Source organism: Erpetoichthys calabaricus, chromosome 2 (assembly GCF_900747795.2).
Source record: "Erpetoichthys calabaricus chromosome 2, fErpCal1.3, whole genome shotgun sequence".
Classification (NCBI taxonomy): domain Eukaryota; kingdom Metazoa; phylum Chordata; class Cladistia; order Polypteriformes; family Polypteridae; genus Erpetoichthys; species Erpetoichthys calabaricus.
Window position 1 is genome coordinate 239,942,716 of NC_041395.2, and position 17,895 is coordinate 239,960,610.

The 17,895-nt window shown below is 36.0% G+C and overlaps 1 protein-coding gene across 4 annotated transcripts in view; it reads left to right on the forward strand.

The window, feature by feature from the left end:
* The window catches only part of ptprea (protein tyrosine phosphatase receptor type Ea), a 328,457-nt gene that overhangs the window by 291,832 nt on the left and 18,730 nt on the right, over positions 1–17,895 (forward strand). For all 4 annotated transcript variants that reach the window (XM_051922103.1, XM_051922104.1, XM_028795296.2 and 1 more), the window contains 5 exons: positions 1,743–1,878; positions 2,209–2,358; positions 3,001–3,094; positions 9,394–9,470; positions 15,335–15,469. In XM_051922103.1, the coding sequence (XP_051778063.1) occupies positions 1,743–1,878; positions 2,209–2,358; positions 3,001–3,094; positions 9,394–9,470; positions 15,335–15,469 (592 nt within the window). The remainder of the gene's footprint in view (positions 1–1,742; positions 1,879–2,208; positions 2,359–3,000; positions 3,095–9,393; positions 9,471–15,334; positions 15,470–17,895) is intronic.

The following is a 17,895-nucleotide window of genomic DNA, read 5'->3' on the forward strand; positions in this document are numbered from 1 at the left end:
TTTTGCGCTGGAGCCCAGCCAGCAGACCTAAATCTCTCTTAAATGCAAGATATTTGTGGATTGCCATCTCAGTGTTCAAAATTTCTTATCTGTTCATGACAAACACTTAGAGGGGTTACATAATCTCTTTTATTAATTTTCTAATTTTCTATTTCAATTTAGAGTTGCAGGTAGCCAGAATCTGTCTTGGCAATACCAAAGCATAACTGGAGACAACCATGAACATGTTTTCTGTTGCTTGTAGGGTATGCTTTACAACACTCTACAATCCTTCACTCCAATACAATTTATGTAAATATGTTTGGGATGTGAGGGGAAATAAGACTACCCATAAAGCCAAAATAAACTGGATGCAAACATGCAGTCTCTGCTTAAACATTGACCTTTCCAGGATTTGAACAAAGACATCAGCACTAACTACTGTGTCACAATGCTGCCTTTAATTTTGGTCATCGTTTTAGTTAGAAAACTGTTCTAACAAATTCATTATTATATACATGGTGCAAACTTCTAATTGTATCTGTTTTTTTTATTTTGTAAACTGGTGTGGCCTGTGATATTATGATAATGATGTAGAAAGGAGCATTGATGGAATGAGGTATTGAGAAAGGCATCTTGATTTTTACATTATACTTACTTAACTTCTGGCAACTACTCTATTAAATTCTTCAGTGTAAGTCCTGTCTTTACATTCATATCTCCCTTCTTTGGTATTACATTCATAACTATGACTCTTGCTGTTCTTGACAGTGAAGCTTTAGTTCCGGGTTCAGTGTTGCACATTATGTCATTGCAACAAACCAAGAAGCTGGCCACATTCACCCCACTCACAAAGTAATTTGCATCATGCAAACAGTATAACTGAAGCACATGCAACATACAGTTTCTTTATCTACTGCAAATCCTTTCCGTTTATGTTTTTTTCTTTCCCATATGCTGTCTACTTTATTCACATATGATGAAAAGTACAAATGATAAATGGTTTAAAAAATTTTTTATGAATCCATCCATCCATCCACTTTCATAACCGTTTACTTCTGTTAATGGGTCACAAAGGATGCAAAAACTGTATAAGACACATGGCTGGAATCAACACTATGAGTGTCAGTACAATAAAAAAAATATTATTACTAATTCAAATAAAAATGTAGGAATTTATTTGAATTATTTGTACCTGAAATCATTTGAAAAAAATATGTCTTTCAGTTGTGGAGCTTTAAATATGTGAACATAAGAATCAACAGTCGAGTTCTTACCAAGTTTTAAAATTAGATAACTCACGTGACAAACAACACCTAAACTGATTTTATTTTAGACAAGAATAAGTCAACATGCAGAAGCTCAGCAAAGAAATGTAAATCTCAGCCTTGAATAAGTAGCTTCTAGAACTGCCTTTAAACATGAGAAATCACAGAAAGAGGGTATACTTACTTTTTCACATTACTACATAGTCTGTACCTTTTGGTACACTGATTTGCTAGCTTCATTGTATTACTAGTTATTACGCTAGTGTATATTTTCATATATTTTCCACCATATAGCAAAAGATTGATGATTTAACAGTGACAAATAAGGAAAATTTTTCTTTGAAAATATTCTTAGATCAGTAAGCAACAGTAAATAATGTCACACTTTAAAACACTTTTTTGAATCTTGTATTTCTACGCTGAATTTTCTGGTCAAAATAAAGTTAAACTTTATATCAACATTTTATTTAAAATTCTTTTTCTTTTTTAATATAGTGCTGGTGTGGGAAGAACAGGGACATTCATTGTTATTGATGCCATGATTAACATGATGCATACAGAACAGAAAATAGATGTCTTTGGCTTTATTTCAAGGATACGGGATCAAAGGTCACAGCTTGTTCAGACCGATGTAAGCATTTTTAAATGATCTTTAAGGTGCTTTGTGATAATCATTCCATGTAGCATGCAACAAGTGAAAATTAGTTCAGCTGAGTCTGAACTGTGAAATTTCTATTTTCTGTTCTTGCTTTACCACTCCGAGGGAAGCATGCAGAGAATGACAAAGATTTTAGCAGCACTGGCGTCTACTTTAATTAAATATGATATATAAAAGTTTCAAATAAAACATTGACCTCTATTCATATTCAAAAACATGTCTGCGGAACACACATGTAAGTGTTCTTTGATATTTTTCCTGGATGTAGGTCAGAGAATAAAACATTTTTTTTGTTGTTAATAGATGCAGTACTCCTTTATCTACCAAGCTCTTTTGGAATACTACCTCTATGGGGACACGGAGCTAGATGTATCCTCTTTAGAAGGACACTTGCAGAAGCTTCACAGTACATCAGCCCCTTTTGACAGAATAGGACTGGAGGAAGAATTCCGAGTAAGCAGAAAGTGTTCTTTGAATACTTTTATCATTGTGTATCTTTGTCATTTATATTTTTCATATGACAAATTAAAGTATGTATTTTGAAAGCAGTATAGCATACAGAATAGGTCTATTTTAAGGGTGTTTTACGCATCTACTATGATTGTAAATTTTTGCAGTTAGATATGGTGAAGTATAGCTGTTCTTGTAGTTTGTTTTCTATTATCCAGTCTTGCATCCTAAACAACTTGCTATTCATTTATTGTTGTTACTGTTCTAGTCACCTGCTAATAGTCATCAGTACAAAAAATACAGATTATTATTGTCCATCCATTAGTCTTTTGATGATGATAATAATAATATTACATTTTATTTACTGTATATAGTTCTTTTCCCATGCTTAAGGCACTTGATGTACAATTAATACCTAAAATGATGTTTTTAGAGGCACCAGATGCCACTTTACTGTTTGACATGTACAAATCTATCAGGATTGTGATCAGTTAACAGACTCATTTTACTGTCAGATTGTGAGTCTGATATTTTCAAATAAAACACCAGACAATCCTTGCAATTTTTTTTTTCTAAATAAATGTCAAGAATGGACATTAGACTTCTTGTTTTATAATATTGTGGCTTTCATTGATTGTTCTGCAGAAGTTAACTAATGTCCGAATAATGAAGGAAAATATGCGGACAGGAAACCTTCCAGCCAATATGAGGAAAAATAGAGTGCTCCAGATTATCCCATGTAAGCTTGTTTAATACTGAAAAAAATCGCTTTTTTCAAAAAACGTACTTGTTTTACTTGCTGAAATTCTGTTCTTTGGAATGCATATTGTGTCATTATTGATTCCTTACTATTGTTTAAATGTTTGTTATATATATTGAGAGTAAGTGATAGGTATTGTGGATGCTAGAGGTTGCTCTTACCCCGTGAAACCCAACAGACAGATGTTCAGAACACACGTTTAAAAGCACCAAGCAGAATTTTAATTATTTTCTTAAATATAGTGCCCCAAAGCACCACAATCACCACAATTCACAATAATCACCAATAATCACAATACTACAATTCTCTTCCCAGCAGCTCCATCACACTCCCTCCCAACTCCGGCACTATCTCTGCTGGGTCTCGATCAGTCCTTTATATTCCTTGACCTGGAAGTGTTCCTCCTCTTCTTCCGGGTCAAATGACGCCTCATCAGTTCTTAAGCAGCCCGGAAGTACTGTGGGCTTCTGTCCTCCTGACTCCGAAGTACTTCCAGGTTGTAGGAAAAGTAGGAGTCCCCAGGTCCTTAATGAGCTCCCCCTGGTAGCACCCATGGCACCCAACAGGACAGAGAAAATGGACTCCATGTCCCAGGATGCCCTGAGGGAATCCGGAATACAGCTACCGTCCAAGGGATCTGCCATCTAGCGTTCTGGGAGAGGCAGTGTCCTGAAAATTCTGCCTTCCTCCATTCTTTCAGTTCAGGGATGTCCCGGCCGGATTGAGCTGCCGGCCGTTTATTACAGTATATATTTTCATTTAACAAGGCTTGCTTTAAGTTATAATAAATGGTAAATGTTAAATTTCGTTGCCATTGTAATTCAGACTTTACAGTTCAGTCTTCTTCTTACACCATAGTTATGAAATCAAAATATGCTCTGTTATACACTATGTAACTACACTTGCAGTATCCAACAGCTAGCCCAACATTTCACCATCCGAAAAACCTTCAGGGTGTAGACTATAGGGGACGTGACAAGTGCATTACAGGGATCCTGATCCATGTGTCTTATGGATGTTTAAAATGTTCTGGCAGATGTATACTATAAATATCTTGTTATTAGAACATTTAAACACTCTAGACGAGAACAGGCCATTCAGCCCAACAAAGCTCGCCAGTCCTATCCACTTATATCTAATGGGTGCTTGAATGGATTAATATTTGATAACTGCAGGAACCACCACATTAATCAGAATATCCTGTAATGTTCCTGGACCTATTTCAAGACTTGTCTAGCTTTATAACATAAAATTGTAAAGTTCCATTTGGTGATGGGTACATACAGTAGGTGAATTAGCAAACACATTCAGATTTTCTATGTAATTCCACCAAAATATTTTTTTTTGTATCAAGAAATCTAGTTTGCACCACAAAAACACATCTAAACAATTAATTATGCTGCGTTTATCAGCATGCATTTTCAAATATTAAAGGATAGATCCTTGGGGTATTGGATTTTTATCATATGCTATCCAACTGTTAGTTTTATTTATCACAAATGAAGAAGAAGGAGATCAGATTAGAAAATAGCCTTCTGTTTTCCAGTGTGTTCAATGTTTGAGTTCATTAGCTCGATACAACCCTCTTGTCTTTCACTAGAATTCATCTGAATCTTCCACTGCTCTCCACCCTAAGCTGTGCACTCTGATATGCCTCTCTTGGCGCAAGTACTGAAATCAGTTGTTAGCAGACTGACTCTAGTCCATCTGCTAGCACAATTGTGTCATTAACAGGGGTGTGTTTCCGACCACCACACTGCCATTGGCTTGATGTTTTCAATATTCCTCTAACCAGTGACATTCCGGGGTTATTTGGTGCCTAGGTGAGATCAGACAAGTGACCCCCCAGCCTTTCATGGCCACAAAGTGTATTCATACATGTTGGAACACCATGCCGTTAATGTCCGGTTTATTGCAACAAGCTCTCAAATTTCAAAGTGCAATAATATGTTTCACCACCCCCAACAGAAGTCTCAGTCAATATTCTTAGAATAAGCACACTAAAAATAATAAACCTCCACTGCAATAGGAAATACATTAACCACACGAGATATTCAGTAAACATTAAATAAAAAAACAAGTTGGGCACAATACCATTACTTATATCACCTAAAACCTGGCCCTCCTTCTCTGCCATGCCTTTTAGCTGCAGCCTACCGATAATGTTTTAGGAGAACCTTCAGCTGTATTGTAGTAGAGGTAGTAGTGTAGTCATGTGTACAGAACACAGTGCATGTCTGACCAACAAAAACAACTGAATATTTGACAAAATCTAAATTTATATTAGTCACTTTAAACTGCAGTGTGAACATAGTCCATGTCACTTTGAATGTGATAAAACACTGTCCAGTGTATGTATTGCCAGCAACAGACTAAACTAGTGTTTAGTAATTAGTAGTAATTACAGGATTAATTTTCTTCATATGGAGAGCCGATCCCTAATTGGGTTTTCACATTCACATCAGAGGCTGCAATAATATCATGAAAAACTATTGCCATGATTTGACCTGGCCATTCCCATAGCAGCTTCCTTTTAGCCTTTTTTGGCTCTTTGTCTTCCTCATTTTGGCCTGAGCTTTGCAGGAACTCTATCCAAAACACTATGGTCAGTTTTGACTTTTGAAGACACTTAAGTCAGACACTAATTGAGCTCTGCACTAGAGGAGTTGTCTCATTCATTTTTGCTGGATGTGCTGTAGTTAAAATTCAGTTAATTAAAGAGTGCAGGCTAAGTTATCAAAAGGGTACAATGCCCATATGTAATAGGGTTAATAACATTACGTACAGTTAGGTACTGCTACAATTACTAATCCATAAAGCTAATATGAAAATGTTTTTGATGACATTGTGGCATAACATATATTTATCATTAGCAGTTTTCTCCTTTTCTTCCTTTCTTTTTCACCTAAAAAATTTTAAGATGAGTTTAACCTTTTCCTAATCGGTTATGATGATGTTTGCTGTCTGATAAACATTTTCCAGCTATTGTAATGAATTTGTCACTTGCTGTATGCTTCATCAAACTGTACATTGTGCCATTGGAATGGTCACATCTAAGAATTTTAACCTAGACATCCAAGTGTATATCAGTGGCTATATACATAACTTGCCTCCATTGAAAATAACTACAAGTGATATTTTCCAGTCATCTTCTGACAATCCCAATGAAATCAGTGTACTTTTTTTGGAAAAGCATGTCAGTTTACCTGAGCTCATAAAAACTTAAACAGCTGTAAAACTGCTTAGCACACAAAACATCAATATGGCTTTATCACAGTTGTGTTATGAATAGCTAGCATCTGTTTTAATGTCTTGATACAAGATTAACATTCTCACTTAATTACTTTCATCCCTGTTTATTTATTGTTCTCCTTGTTTACTCATAAGCTTTCTGTATGTATTAAAATGCACTTTTTCTTAGACAAAAAACTATACTTAATCATTTTTTAATAAATCTCTCTTTACTTGTTCAGTAATTAGTCCTAGATACAACATCAAGCATTCTTCGGTTCTATGTAAATGCCTGGTGCACTGTTCGCATCTCAGGAAGTGAAACCATAGTAGTTTCAAAGCTACACTTCCTACTACCTAAACATCCAAATCAACTATTTTGTCACATTTAAAGTAAATGCATAAATTATACAGTGAATCAACAGCACAGTTAGATATGCAAATAATACTTTCATTGTACATGTGACAATATTACTGCTATTACTTGCAAAATGTAACAAGAAAGTCTATATACTATTGACAAATTTCTTATGTTCTTATGTGAGTAATTTGTTCTGCCCTTATCTGCATTAGTTTCCTTCCACAATTCCAAAGACTAGCAAGTTAGGTTAGCTGGTGATACTATATAGGCGCACGCACGCGTGCATGTGTTTGTCTGTTTGCTCGTGTGTGTGTGTGTGTGAGTGGGCTCTGCTTTGGACTGACGCTAGTGCTGTTTTCTGCCTGGAGCTCATTGTTGCTGGCATAGGTTCTGGTCACCTCCCTAACGTCTGAGAATGCATGTTATTTAATTTATATAGGGTAATTGTTCCTTTTTTTTAAGGTGCACACCCATACTACCCCCACCAATTAAACTTACTTTAAACATTAACTAGCCGAAGCCCGCCTTAGCATACGGCGGTGTAAGAATAGGAACGGAAAACGGTGAGAAGGGAATTCAGAAATCAAAAACAAATAAATACTTCTTGAAAGACGCAGTTGTTAATAGGTGTTTTGGTGGAGACGACAGATAATGAGTCGAAAGATCTACTCGTACTACAATATCAGGTCTGTGCTCTGGTCTTTGGGTATCCGAAAGTGCATGTAGAATTTCCAGCCAAGCAGGATTACATGTGAAAGTGATAAATAAATCAGGCTTTCCGAATTTATGTACTATGGCCATGGCATCCTGATAGTTTTGTTGCATGTATCTTGGACTTCCTGGAAATGTGGACGGTGATATGATCATTTTGCCTACACATACGTTGTAATTTTCAGCGTTTGCTTGCAGTGCATCTGATAGTCCTTTGTATTGTTCCATGCGCAGATCTTGTTGATGTAATCTGAGATAGTTGAGACGCGTGTCCTCTGTTTTAACATATGCACCTATAACGTCTTGTTCGAATAGTTTGCCGCTGGAGTGCAAAATACTAAATGTATTCCTCATTGCTAATTTGTATGCGTAAAATTGGCATTGAGTAAGCCTTATTCACTTGGTTGTTCTTTCATCGGGAACATGTTGTAAATCTTTGTGCCAGCCAATGTCTCCGTAAGGGAATAAAAGTGGGTAAACCATAGGATCGCAATTCATATTGAGCGTGGAAATTTGTTTACAGGAGTTGCCTATGGGTTAGATGCAAATGTCCTTTTCAGCAGGCGGTTCGCCATCTTCTCCGACGAAAATCGCTGCAACATCGGTGTGACATGTCGGGGCATTGTATCGTCATAAATCCTGCCTAAGGTTTTCCTTGAAAACCATTCGTACAGATGCTGTTGGATTGGACTGAGCAATTTCATGCATGTGTTTGTATGATTTAGTGAAGGGGTTGATGGTTCTGAGCATGGAATCTAGCTGGAGAAGTAAATTTTCGCTGCATGCAGAGTTTGCTTTATTTTGTAAGCATACTTCAGTAGCTTGCGCTGTGTCAAAAACATACAACTGTCCATATCCTGGAGAGGTAGAAGTGTTAGCGTATAGTGGAGAGATTTGGTGATAAATTTGCCCGTGTATTTTAAAACAGTATGGTCCTTGGCCAGGAGGTTCAGTTATTTGTTTGGAAGCAAACGCTAGAGAAGAGTTGTATTCTCGAATGTGTTCACGATAATTGTTAGCTTCTGATGTTTGCTGTGTAAGAAGCTGTTGTAAAGACACAGGTGGCTCTCGCAAAGGTGGTAAAGCTACTTTACCATTGTGGCAGCACCTCGAGTACTTGTTGGATGTATTACGCTCAGCAGGCCAGTATAGTGCATGACAGTGTTTGCACTGCTGGTCTGGAGTCCCAATGTTGTACTCTTGGACGAGAAGACAGGAATTAGGTGAAGAAGTACCCATGGTAACGGGAAGAGGATTGTGTGTATGTCCGCTGAGACTGCGTTGGTTTGGAAACGTTGCTTTGCAGATGTCGCATTGCAAGAGTTGTGAATGAGTTTTATTGTGTTTAGTCAGACAATCCTGTGTAGTGAACTTCTTATTGCATTTCTCATATAGTTGTTGGGAAGAATGCCTTTTCTTGTGTTTAGCAAGTGAGGTTCGCCTTTGAAAGGTTTTGTTGCAGGAATCGCACTGGAAGAATGTGGGGAAGGGTTTGGAGGAGGACGAATAGGAATTGAGAAATGCTGTGTCGGCTGTGTGTGGGCAGGACCGGTTTTGAAGAAGAGCCACAGGCAGCATGGGGAAGGGTTAGGAAGAGGACGAATAGGAATTGAGAAATGGCGTGTCGGCTGCATGTGGGCGGGACCGGTTTTGAAGTGGAAGCAGGACGAACCAGAAGAGAAATATATATAAGAGATTATTAAAGGAATGAATTTGGATCCTGCAACATATACTGCTACCATTGTTTGGTTCTGTTTCTGACTTCTTAGAAATGCAGAGATGAATTACATGTAATTTTAGGGAACACTACTGTTTCCCTTTCCTATAGCTAATGTTCTTGTGTTTACAGTATATGATGATGTGGAACTTGCCATCTTGGCTTCCCACTAAAGATGAATAAATGCTTTTATAAAATTTCTTGCATCATGATGTGTCATGTTTTGTTGTAAAAAAATGAAACTTTTTTTTCCAACAGATGACTTTAACAGGGTCATTCTTTCAATGAAAAGAGGTCAAGAAAACACAGATTACATCAACGCATCTTTTGTGGATGTAGGTATACTTTTCATTTGTTGAAAAACATAATGTTGCCATGTATTGAAAAGCATAAAATAATAGTAACAGCTAATACAACTTTAGTTACATTTCACCATACATGACAATTTTTAATATTTTAAATTATGTAATAGTTCATGTGTGCCTTACCTGATTTATTTATACAATGTGATGTACTACAATGAAAGACTTGCAGAGACACTCTACCTTCTTCATGCCTGACCTTGTTTTCTCTACTACTATCCCTACTATGGAGGAGAAACTAGATTTCCCTTTCTTTGAAAATGGTTCAGCTGTGCTAGCTCCTCATGATCCTTTTCAACAGTCTCTGAGGTCCTCCCAGACTATAACGCGTTTTACACCTTTACTGATTATTAATCATTGGTGGAATCTTATTATAGGCACTTCAGTTTTCAGTTTCTTTTTTGGATGTGATTTTCACCGAGTACAGACTCAGAGCACTGTAACAAGTTCAAATGTAAAATCCAAATACATACATTACAAATTACTAATTATATAAAGCAAACAATATGGATTAGTTTAAACAAACAGTAAAAGAAAAGCAATTTTAAATTGAATGATTTGAAAGGATCCTAGTAATCTATGTCCATGAATATTACCTTAGGGGAATCAAAAGGCAAAGTCAGACACAGTCCCAATTTTGGAGACCTAGAGCAATTGGCCCCACATTCCTTCCTTGGCATTCTACAATAAAAGTTTGTTCTGCACAGTCTAATTTAAAGACAGAAATCTTTTCATCTTTGGAGTACAAAGCTTTTGATATCAGTGGTTTCTTTCCCATCAACAGGAGAGAAAAATCATGGCAGCAGAGCAATGGTATGTACTGTAGTGCCCCAGCAGGGTAACAAGAAATGAAAGAGAGTAGAGGAGAGTTAGTAATAGTTCATAATTATTGTAGTACGTATATTTTTCTTAGAAATTACTAACAGATACAATATACCACAGCTGTAATCATTGTATGCCAGACTAAAGTAGCAGTGAGTCTTTAACCTGGATTTAAAGGCTGCCTGAGAGGGGCATTTTTTTTATACAAGCAGGCAGATTGTTTCACAGCTTTGGGGCTCTGCAACAAAAATGTTCTCCTACTGTTATTTTGCTAATACTTGAGAACGTTTGTAGACTTGCATCTTGAGATCTTTCTGTGTGCTCTTGTTTCTATGTAAGTAGGGCCTAAGCCATTTAAAAGCTTTCTGCGTAAGGAGGATTTTGAAAATCAACCCTAAGCCGGTGTAAAGCCAGTATAAAGTTTTAACAGAAGTAGTGTGGTCATAGTACCTACTTCTAATTATGATTCCTGCAGCAGTATTTTGAATTAACAAAAAGCTGCATATAGAGCAGTTCGAACAGCATGCATATAACATATTGCTGGAGTCAGTAGACAGACAGACAGACAGACAGACAGACAGACAGACAGACAGACAGACAGACAGACAGACAGACAGACAGACAGACAGACAGACAGACAGACAGACAGACAGACAGACAGACAGACAGACAGACAGATAGATAGATAGATAGATAGATAGATAGATAGATAGATAGATAGATAGATAGATAGATAGATAGATAGATACTTTATTGATCCCAAGGGGAAATTCACATACTCCAGCAGCAGCATACTGATACAAAAAACAATATTAAATTAAAGATTGATAACAATGCAGGTAAAAACAGACAATAACTTTGTATAATGTTAACGTTTACCCCCCGGGTGGAATTGAAGAGCAGCATAGTTTGGGGGAGGAACGATCTTCTCAGTCTGTCAGTGCAGCAGGACATTGACAGCAGTCTGTCGTTGAAGCTGCTCTTCTGTCTGGAGATGACACTGTTTAGTGGATGCAGTGGATTCTCCATACTTGATAGGAGCCTCCTAAGCGCCCGTCGCTCTACCACAGATTTCAAGCAACAGTAATACTTAAATTAAATGTATTAACTAAATTTTCAGATCTTATATTTAGAAATTTTCATATTATTTTAGTATTTTGTAACTGGAATAAACTGACTTTTTATACTTTTGTAATGTATGTTCTAAAAGACATGCTGGTGTTAAAAGCATGCTGACTCAATAAAGCTGATATTTATCTCTACTAAGTTAAAAAGTGCCAGAATATAGTCGCAGTCTACATCATTCCACCTATAAATAACAATAAATATCCTCCAGCCACTCGGCATTGTTTGGACTGAAAGAAAGGTCCTGCATATGAGTGAAAGTGAGAGTGTTATGTTTTCTACTGATAGTTGCCAGTGGAGGCAAGTAAAGTGAAAACAATAAAGGTCAAAGTACTGAGCCTTGTGGGACACCCTGTTTAACTTTTGAAACATATTGATGGTGTACTGTCAACATATTTCTGCAAATAATGAAATTGATTACCATGTTTCTTTTAACTTCACCTGTTTGTTGTCTGGTACAAATCTTGTAATCAATACAAGATCGATAGCCTACTTCCTATTGTCCAAATGGCTTGAAATTTTGCACACTTACTCACTTCCGATGACAATACTTGAATCAATAATCAGTTTCACTAATTGATCAATTAATCCATGTTAATTAAGAAATGAAATTTTCATATGAAGAATAGTTAAAGATTTCACCAATAGATGGTGCTAGTAACGGATAGAAATATTAAAGGAAGTCTTAAACTATTGATTACAAAATTATACTAAAACAAACCAAAGACTGAAAAGTTAAAAAGTATTGGAAATACTTTTTAAAAACTGCACTTATATTAAGTTAAAAAGTGAAACTAAAAAGTAAAAAATAAGTCTCTCATACATCACACGTGAAATAAAAGCATGGGCGCTTTTTAATCAATCAATAAAATCTTAGTAAAAGTGCCCACACTTTTATTTCACGAGTGATATATGAGAGACTTATGCTTTACTTTTTAGTACACCTTTTAACTTAATATAAGCATGGTTTTTAAAAAGTATTTTTTTATATATCCATCCATCCATTTTCCAACCCGCTGAATCCGAACACAGGGTCACAGGGGTCTGCTGGAGCCAATCCCAGCCAACACAGGGCACAAGGCAGGAACCAATCCTGGGCAGGGTGCCAACCCACCGCAGGACACACACAAACACACCCACACACCAAGCACACACTAGGGCCAATTTAGAAACGCCAATCCACCTAACCTGCATGTCTTTGGACTGTGGGAGGAAACCGGAGCGCCCGGAGGAAACCCACGCAGACACGGGGAGAACATGCAAACTCCACGCAGGGAGGACCCGGGAAGCGAACCCGGGTCCCCAGGTCTCCCAACTGCGAGGCAGCAGCGCTACCCACTGCGCCACCGTGCCGCCTTTTTTATATATATTTTTGATAAATATGAACTAAATATGGATTTTTGTACCCTTCTCATTTCTTCAGTATCAACTAAATGACCATAGCTGAGAAAGGAGTATGTAAACTGATCAGTAAACTAAGAGCTTTGACTTAGTGCCCTCTTTACCACCACTAAGCAGTATAAACAATAAAAATTTCTTGTACACATCTAACTAAATAATCCATTCTAATATAAAGTTTATTAAAATATAATTAACTAAACTTTATCTATCCATCTTTAGAGTTATGGAGAATGTAGGTATATCTGAGCATAAGTCAGAAACTAAATTTGGTCAGGAGACAATGTAGGGCACAATCAAACACACATACAGTACTCTCTCATATAGGGGAACTTTAGTACTACCAATCAAACTCTTAGACACAAAATTTTCACATAGAAGAGGAAAGCTGGAACAATTGAAGAAGAACCTCAGTACACTCCAAACAAAGAGGAACTGGACCGACTTATGTCCTAAGTGTTGACTGCTGGACTAATATGTCACTCTGCAAAATTTGTGATTATAAAAATCACAGAATTTTGGTTCCAATTATAACACCTTTTTCAGTTTTAAATACATTAAAATGAGGAATTTATAGTGCATTTTAAATCTAAACTATCATTAATAAATTAATCGTAGTGTAACATTTATGTGTTAGGCAACCTAGCACATGTAATGTTTCTTTCCAGTCTTCAATCCAGCTAAGTAGATAGATGAAATCCATGTTTGTCGTATGGAATAATAATTTAAATGCAGCATTTACTCCAACTTGGGTCAGCAGTTATTTTGATTTAGTCTGCCTCTTAGTCCATGCACCTTGCAGTTTGATTCCTGGATATGGTACACCAGAGATCACATCAGTTTCCTCTGATTACTTCAGATTTCTCATTCAGTTCAAAAATATTTGGGTGACAGCTCTAAACTGACCTGTTTTGAGCAAGTGCAGGATAATATACTGCATATATTAATCCTACTCTGTCAAATCATTTGGCAGCATAGGTATGGACAGACTAGGTATACAATAATCAACATTGACATGTTCCCATAGGATATTTACCTTATTTCCAAGCGGAAAAACTGGAGATATGTCAGACCATTTTGAAACTTTTGAACAAAATTTATGAACTGGCGAAGGTTCACACAAACATCATCACTTGTCCTGTTTTATCATTTGAATGTGGTGGCAAACTAATTCTCAACAAATAGCAAACATGCTAACTGTAATAAATAGATTATACAGTTTATACATTGTACAATGATAATTAAAGATGGATAATTGAAAATATATACAGATGCAGAACCATAAAACAGCACTTAACAGATCTTGGTTTTCTTTCTCCTCTTACAAATTAGATTTCCATCTTTTTAATTCTTGTCTAAAGAATTTATCAAGGAAAGATTATTGGTTTGGGACTGGCCTTTGTAAGATTTATATTCATGTAGAGGATAAAATGGATAAATGGTTCTGTATTTATAAACTTCTCAGTTCCTGGATGCTTTGATAAAGCATTGTTGATTGTCTCCAATACTTGTCTGTACTTGCTTACCCTTCCTGGGGTGTGACATGCTGTGTGACAAGCAGCCCTGTGGCTGGACACAAGCAGCTGCAAGTTCTAAGAGAAGAAGCTTACACTTTCATGAATTTAGCTTTATAAGCACATTTAGAAGGAGAAAGTTATAAAACTAAAAGATGTGTTGTTCATACAGCTTATTACTTACCGCTACAGTAATTTCAATAACCAGGAATGCAGGCTGTCTTCTACTTTTAAGATCCGGCACTAAATTCCCCTTTGGACTACAAGGGCTCTGTTGAGTTGATGCTGAGAGTGCAGGTAATTAGTTTAGACACTGGGTTATAAAAGTAAGATTGGACATTTTACTATGGTTTTATGAATACATACCATATAGGCTCAAACATTTAGTTCATAATTGGTGCATAGGAATATCTGGCAAGGCTGAGTTATAGTTATTTTAATTACTGACTAATGTATCTTAATGTCTTTTATAAGCTTTGTATGCTTGTCATTCAACCTTATCAGATAGAGAGAATTATTCTCCTAATTACACAGAAAAACTTTGGTTTGCCAAAAGGAATTTCTTAGTTGATGGGGGGCCGAAGTTAAGTTTCAGTCAAAGGTTGCAGCTCAGATCTGCAAGTGCTCTTTTAGTCTCATATGCCATGTCAAAGAAAGAGTGCAATAGTACTTTGTTCAGCTCCATTATTACTGAAACACTGCTATGAAGGAAAGGAAATGCAAGACTGGGTAAGAATACAAATGTTTTTATTTTAGATGATTATCTATATACCCTAGTCTAAGAAATTTCTACAGCTGATATCTCATTGTTCTATTACGATCCAAATAACACCTATGAATCTCAAGCACTGCCTTAAGATATAACCATCAAGTGCCACATTTATTTAAAAATGAACCACTAATGTACTAGCACAATTACTACTGTAATGTATGTCTATTGACTTACTGTATGTATTTTTTACACTTTACTTTGTACAGGGCTACCGGCAGAAAGACTATTTTATTGCAACACAAGGTCCCTTAGCACATACGGTGGATGACTTCTGGAGAATGGTTTGGGAATGGAAGTCTCATTCAATTGTAATGCTTACAGAACTCCAGGAGAGAGAACAGGTACTCTATATGGTTATTGTCATACTGTTTACAAACATTGCTTTCTGCAATGAAAAAGGAAATGTCATTTTACAGTACTGACTGTATGAGACTATGAAAAAGCTTTTTTACAAGTTATATTTAAAAAAAAATGATGAAAGGGCAAACAAAGAACATTTATAAATAAAAGGTTTATTGCAGAGAAGGGGATAAAACCTCAAAAGATCCAAACAATGCAAAAAGGGTTTGCCTAAAAAAGCAATCTACAGAAACCAAGTTTCAAAACACAAAAGAGAAATCAAAATTTTAAGAGCAAAAATGTCAAAAACTACATAAAATCCAAAGAATAATGATAAATAATAAGAGGAGAACTCACCAACGACAGCACATACAAATATACCGCAGAGGGGCTGTAATTTCCATAAGATTTATTAGGCTGAGAGCAGTTCCTCAATGCAGATCAACAGGTGGCACCCACAAAGCACAAGGGACATAGCAGAACATTGATCCAGATATAGAAATTAAACAATAACATAAACAATAATAATTAAAGTATTAAAAATGAATGAAAAAGACATAAAAAAAGAAATTTAAAGTTAAGTCGGTGGGTGAATCCAGGCTTACACGTAACACCCTCACTGTGTGACTCTGAGCAAGCCACGTAACCTGTGTGTGTTCTGTACTTGTAAAGGGCCTTAACTTATTGCTTGATATTGAGTTGATACTGGACAGACATCCTATGTCTTGATCTTTGCGCTACCAGGATATGCTCTAGCCATGAATAATTCTTTATTGGACTAAAAAGAATAAATGTACTCTTTGATCAGTCTTTTGGAAATGAAAGAATTAAAAAAATAATCCAATTAACAAATTATGAAAATTAAAACAGTATTTACTAAACTGCACCCCAAGAATGTTAAAATTTCAGTAAACCTGCTAATTTGATACACACTGAAATTGTAGTAGTAGCACCATTACTGCTATTTTATTATTCTCAACCATGCATATTTAGTTATTATTGGTTGACTAAAAGGATCTCCCTGTCCATTATTTTGTACAGGGCCATTATCAAAAAGAAGACTTTGCCACAATGCAGGTTCCTTTAGTGTATGTGGTTCAGGCTGTTTCAATGTGATGTGGCTGTTTTACAAGGCACTAAATTACATAAGGTTATTTGTTCAAAGTTACTCATATACTGAATAATAATGTGTGGCAAAAAATTAAAAATTTACGGCATGCCCAGACTATTTTACACACAGGACACTTTTTAATTTGTATCAACAAAAATGTGTGTTAGCCACCAGTAACTAGACAGCAGACACTTGAGCTGGATGCCAGATGATTTTTAATAACTTGTTAATGACACAGTAATGAAATAATGAGGTCAGCTGCAATTGTGCAACTATGCCACTTGAGAGAATGACAATGAAGTCTGCATTTTTTTTTTGGTTCATTGTGAGGTTTCATCATTTTAGTGTTTTTCCTCAGGAGAAATAAAGTGTGAATCAATGAGAATTATTCTGCAATACCATGTAAGCAATGTGTATGGTGTGTGAACACTGATAAGCTCGAGAACAGCTCTTATCTCAGCTACATTGTTATGTACTAGTGTGTGTTATTTATGATCTTTCTCAGAAATGTCCTTTTTTGTTTTTATCTCTAGTACTCTGCTTTTCTCTGACACAGTGGATTTTTGAATAGAAATACATGTGGCTTAAGTGAATATGAACTATTGCTTCACATGATTTTGTGTATGAGAGCTTGTCACAATCCCTTCCTGTAACAATGAGAGAGGACTCTTTTTTTAATTATTCATTTTCTAAGAATTGCTTATTTCTCTTATTTGCTCATGAAAGTTGAGTAAGTTCCTTTAAGTTCTTTTATAGCCTATGACCTTTCTCTACTCCCTTGCCATACAAAGTGTGGTTGAGCAAGTCTTTCAAAGTCAAAATATCTTTTTATTTACAATAAGGTGTAAAAATTAAAATGTCAAATTTTTATTTTGCAAAATATATATGGAGAGAGAGTATATACACTACCATTCAATAGTTTGGGATCACCAGAAATTTTCATGGTTTTGATAAAACATGATACCTTTTATTATCAAGACTAGACATTAAACCCGTTACAATAACGGCTGCTAGAACAGTAGTGCATAAACATTAGTATGAATAGTCTATATTAAATGGCAAGGGACCTTGACCTCATTCTGTTTCTTGTCTTAATTTTATTTTGTCAAAAATATTTTTCAAGAAGCCTAAAGTAAAATAATAATAAAAATAAAATAGAAACGTATATGACAATACAGTAAGTATAATTAATATTACATTTATCCTCTCCTCTGTGGCTGTTGATTGATGTGTTGTGTCTGTTTGAAGATCTCTTATCCTGCCTGTCTTTATTTTAGCTTGTTGCTGACACAGTGATTTTCATTCATCCGCTGTAAG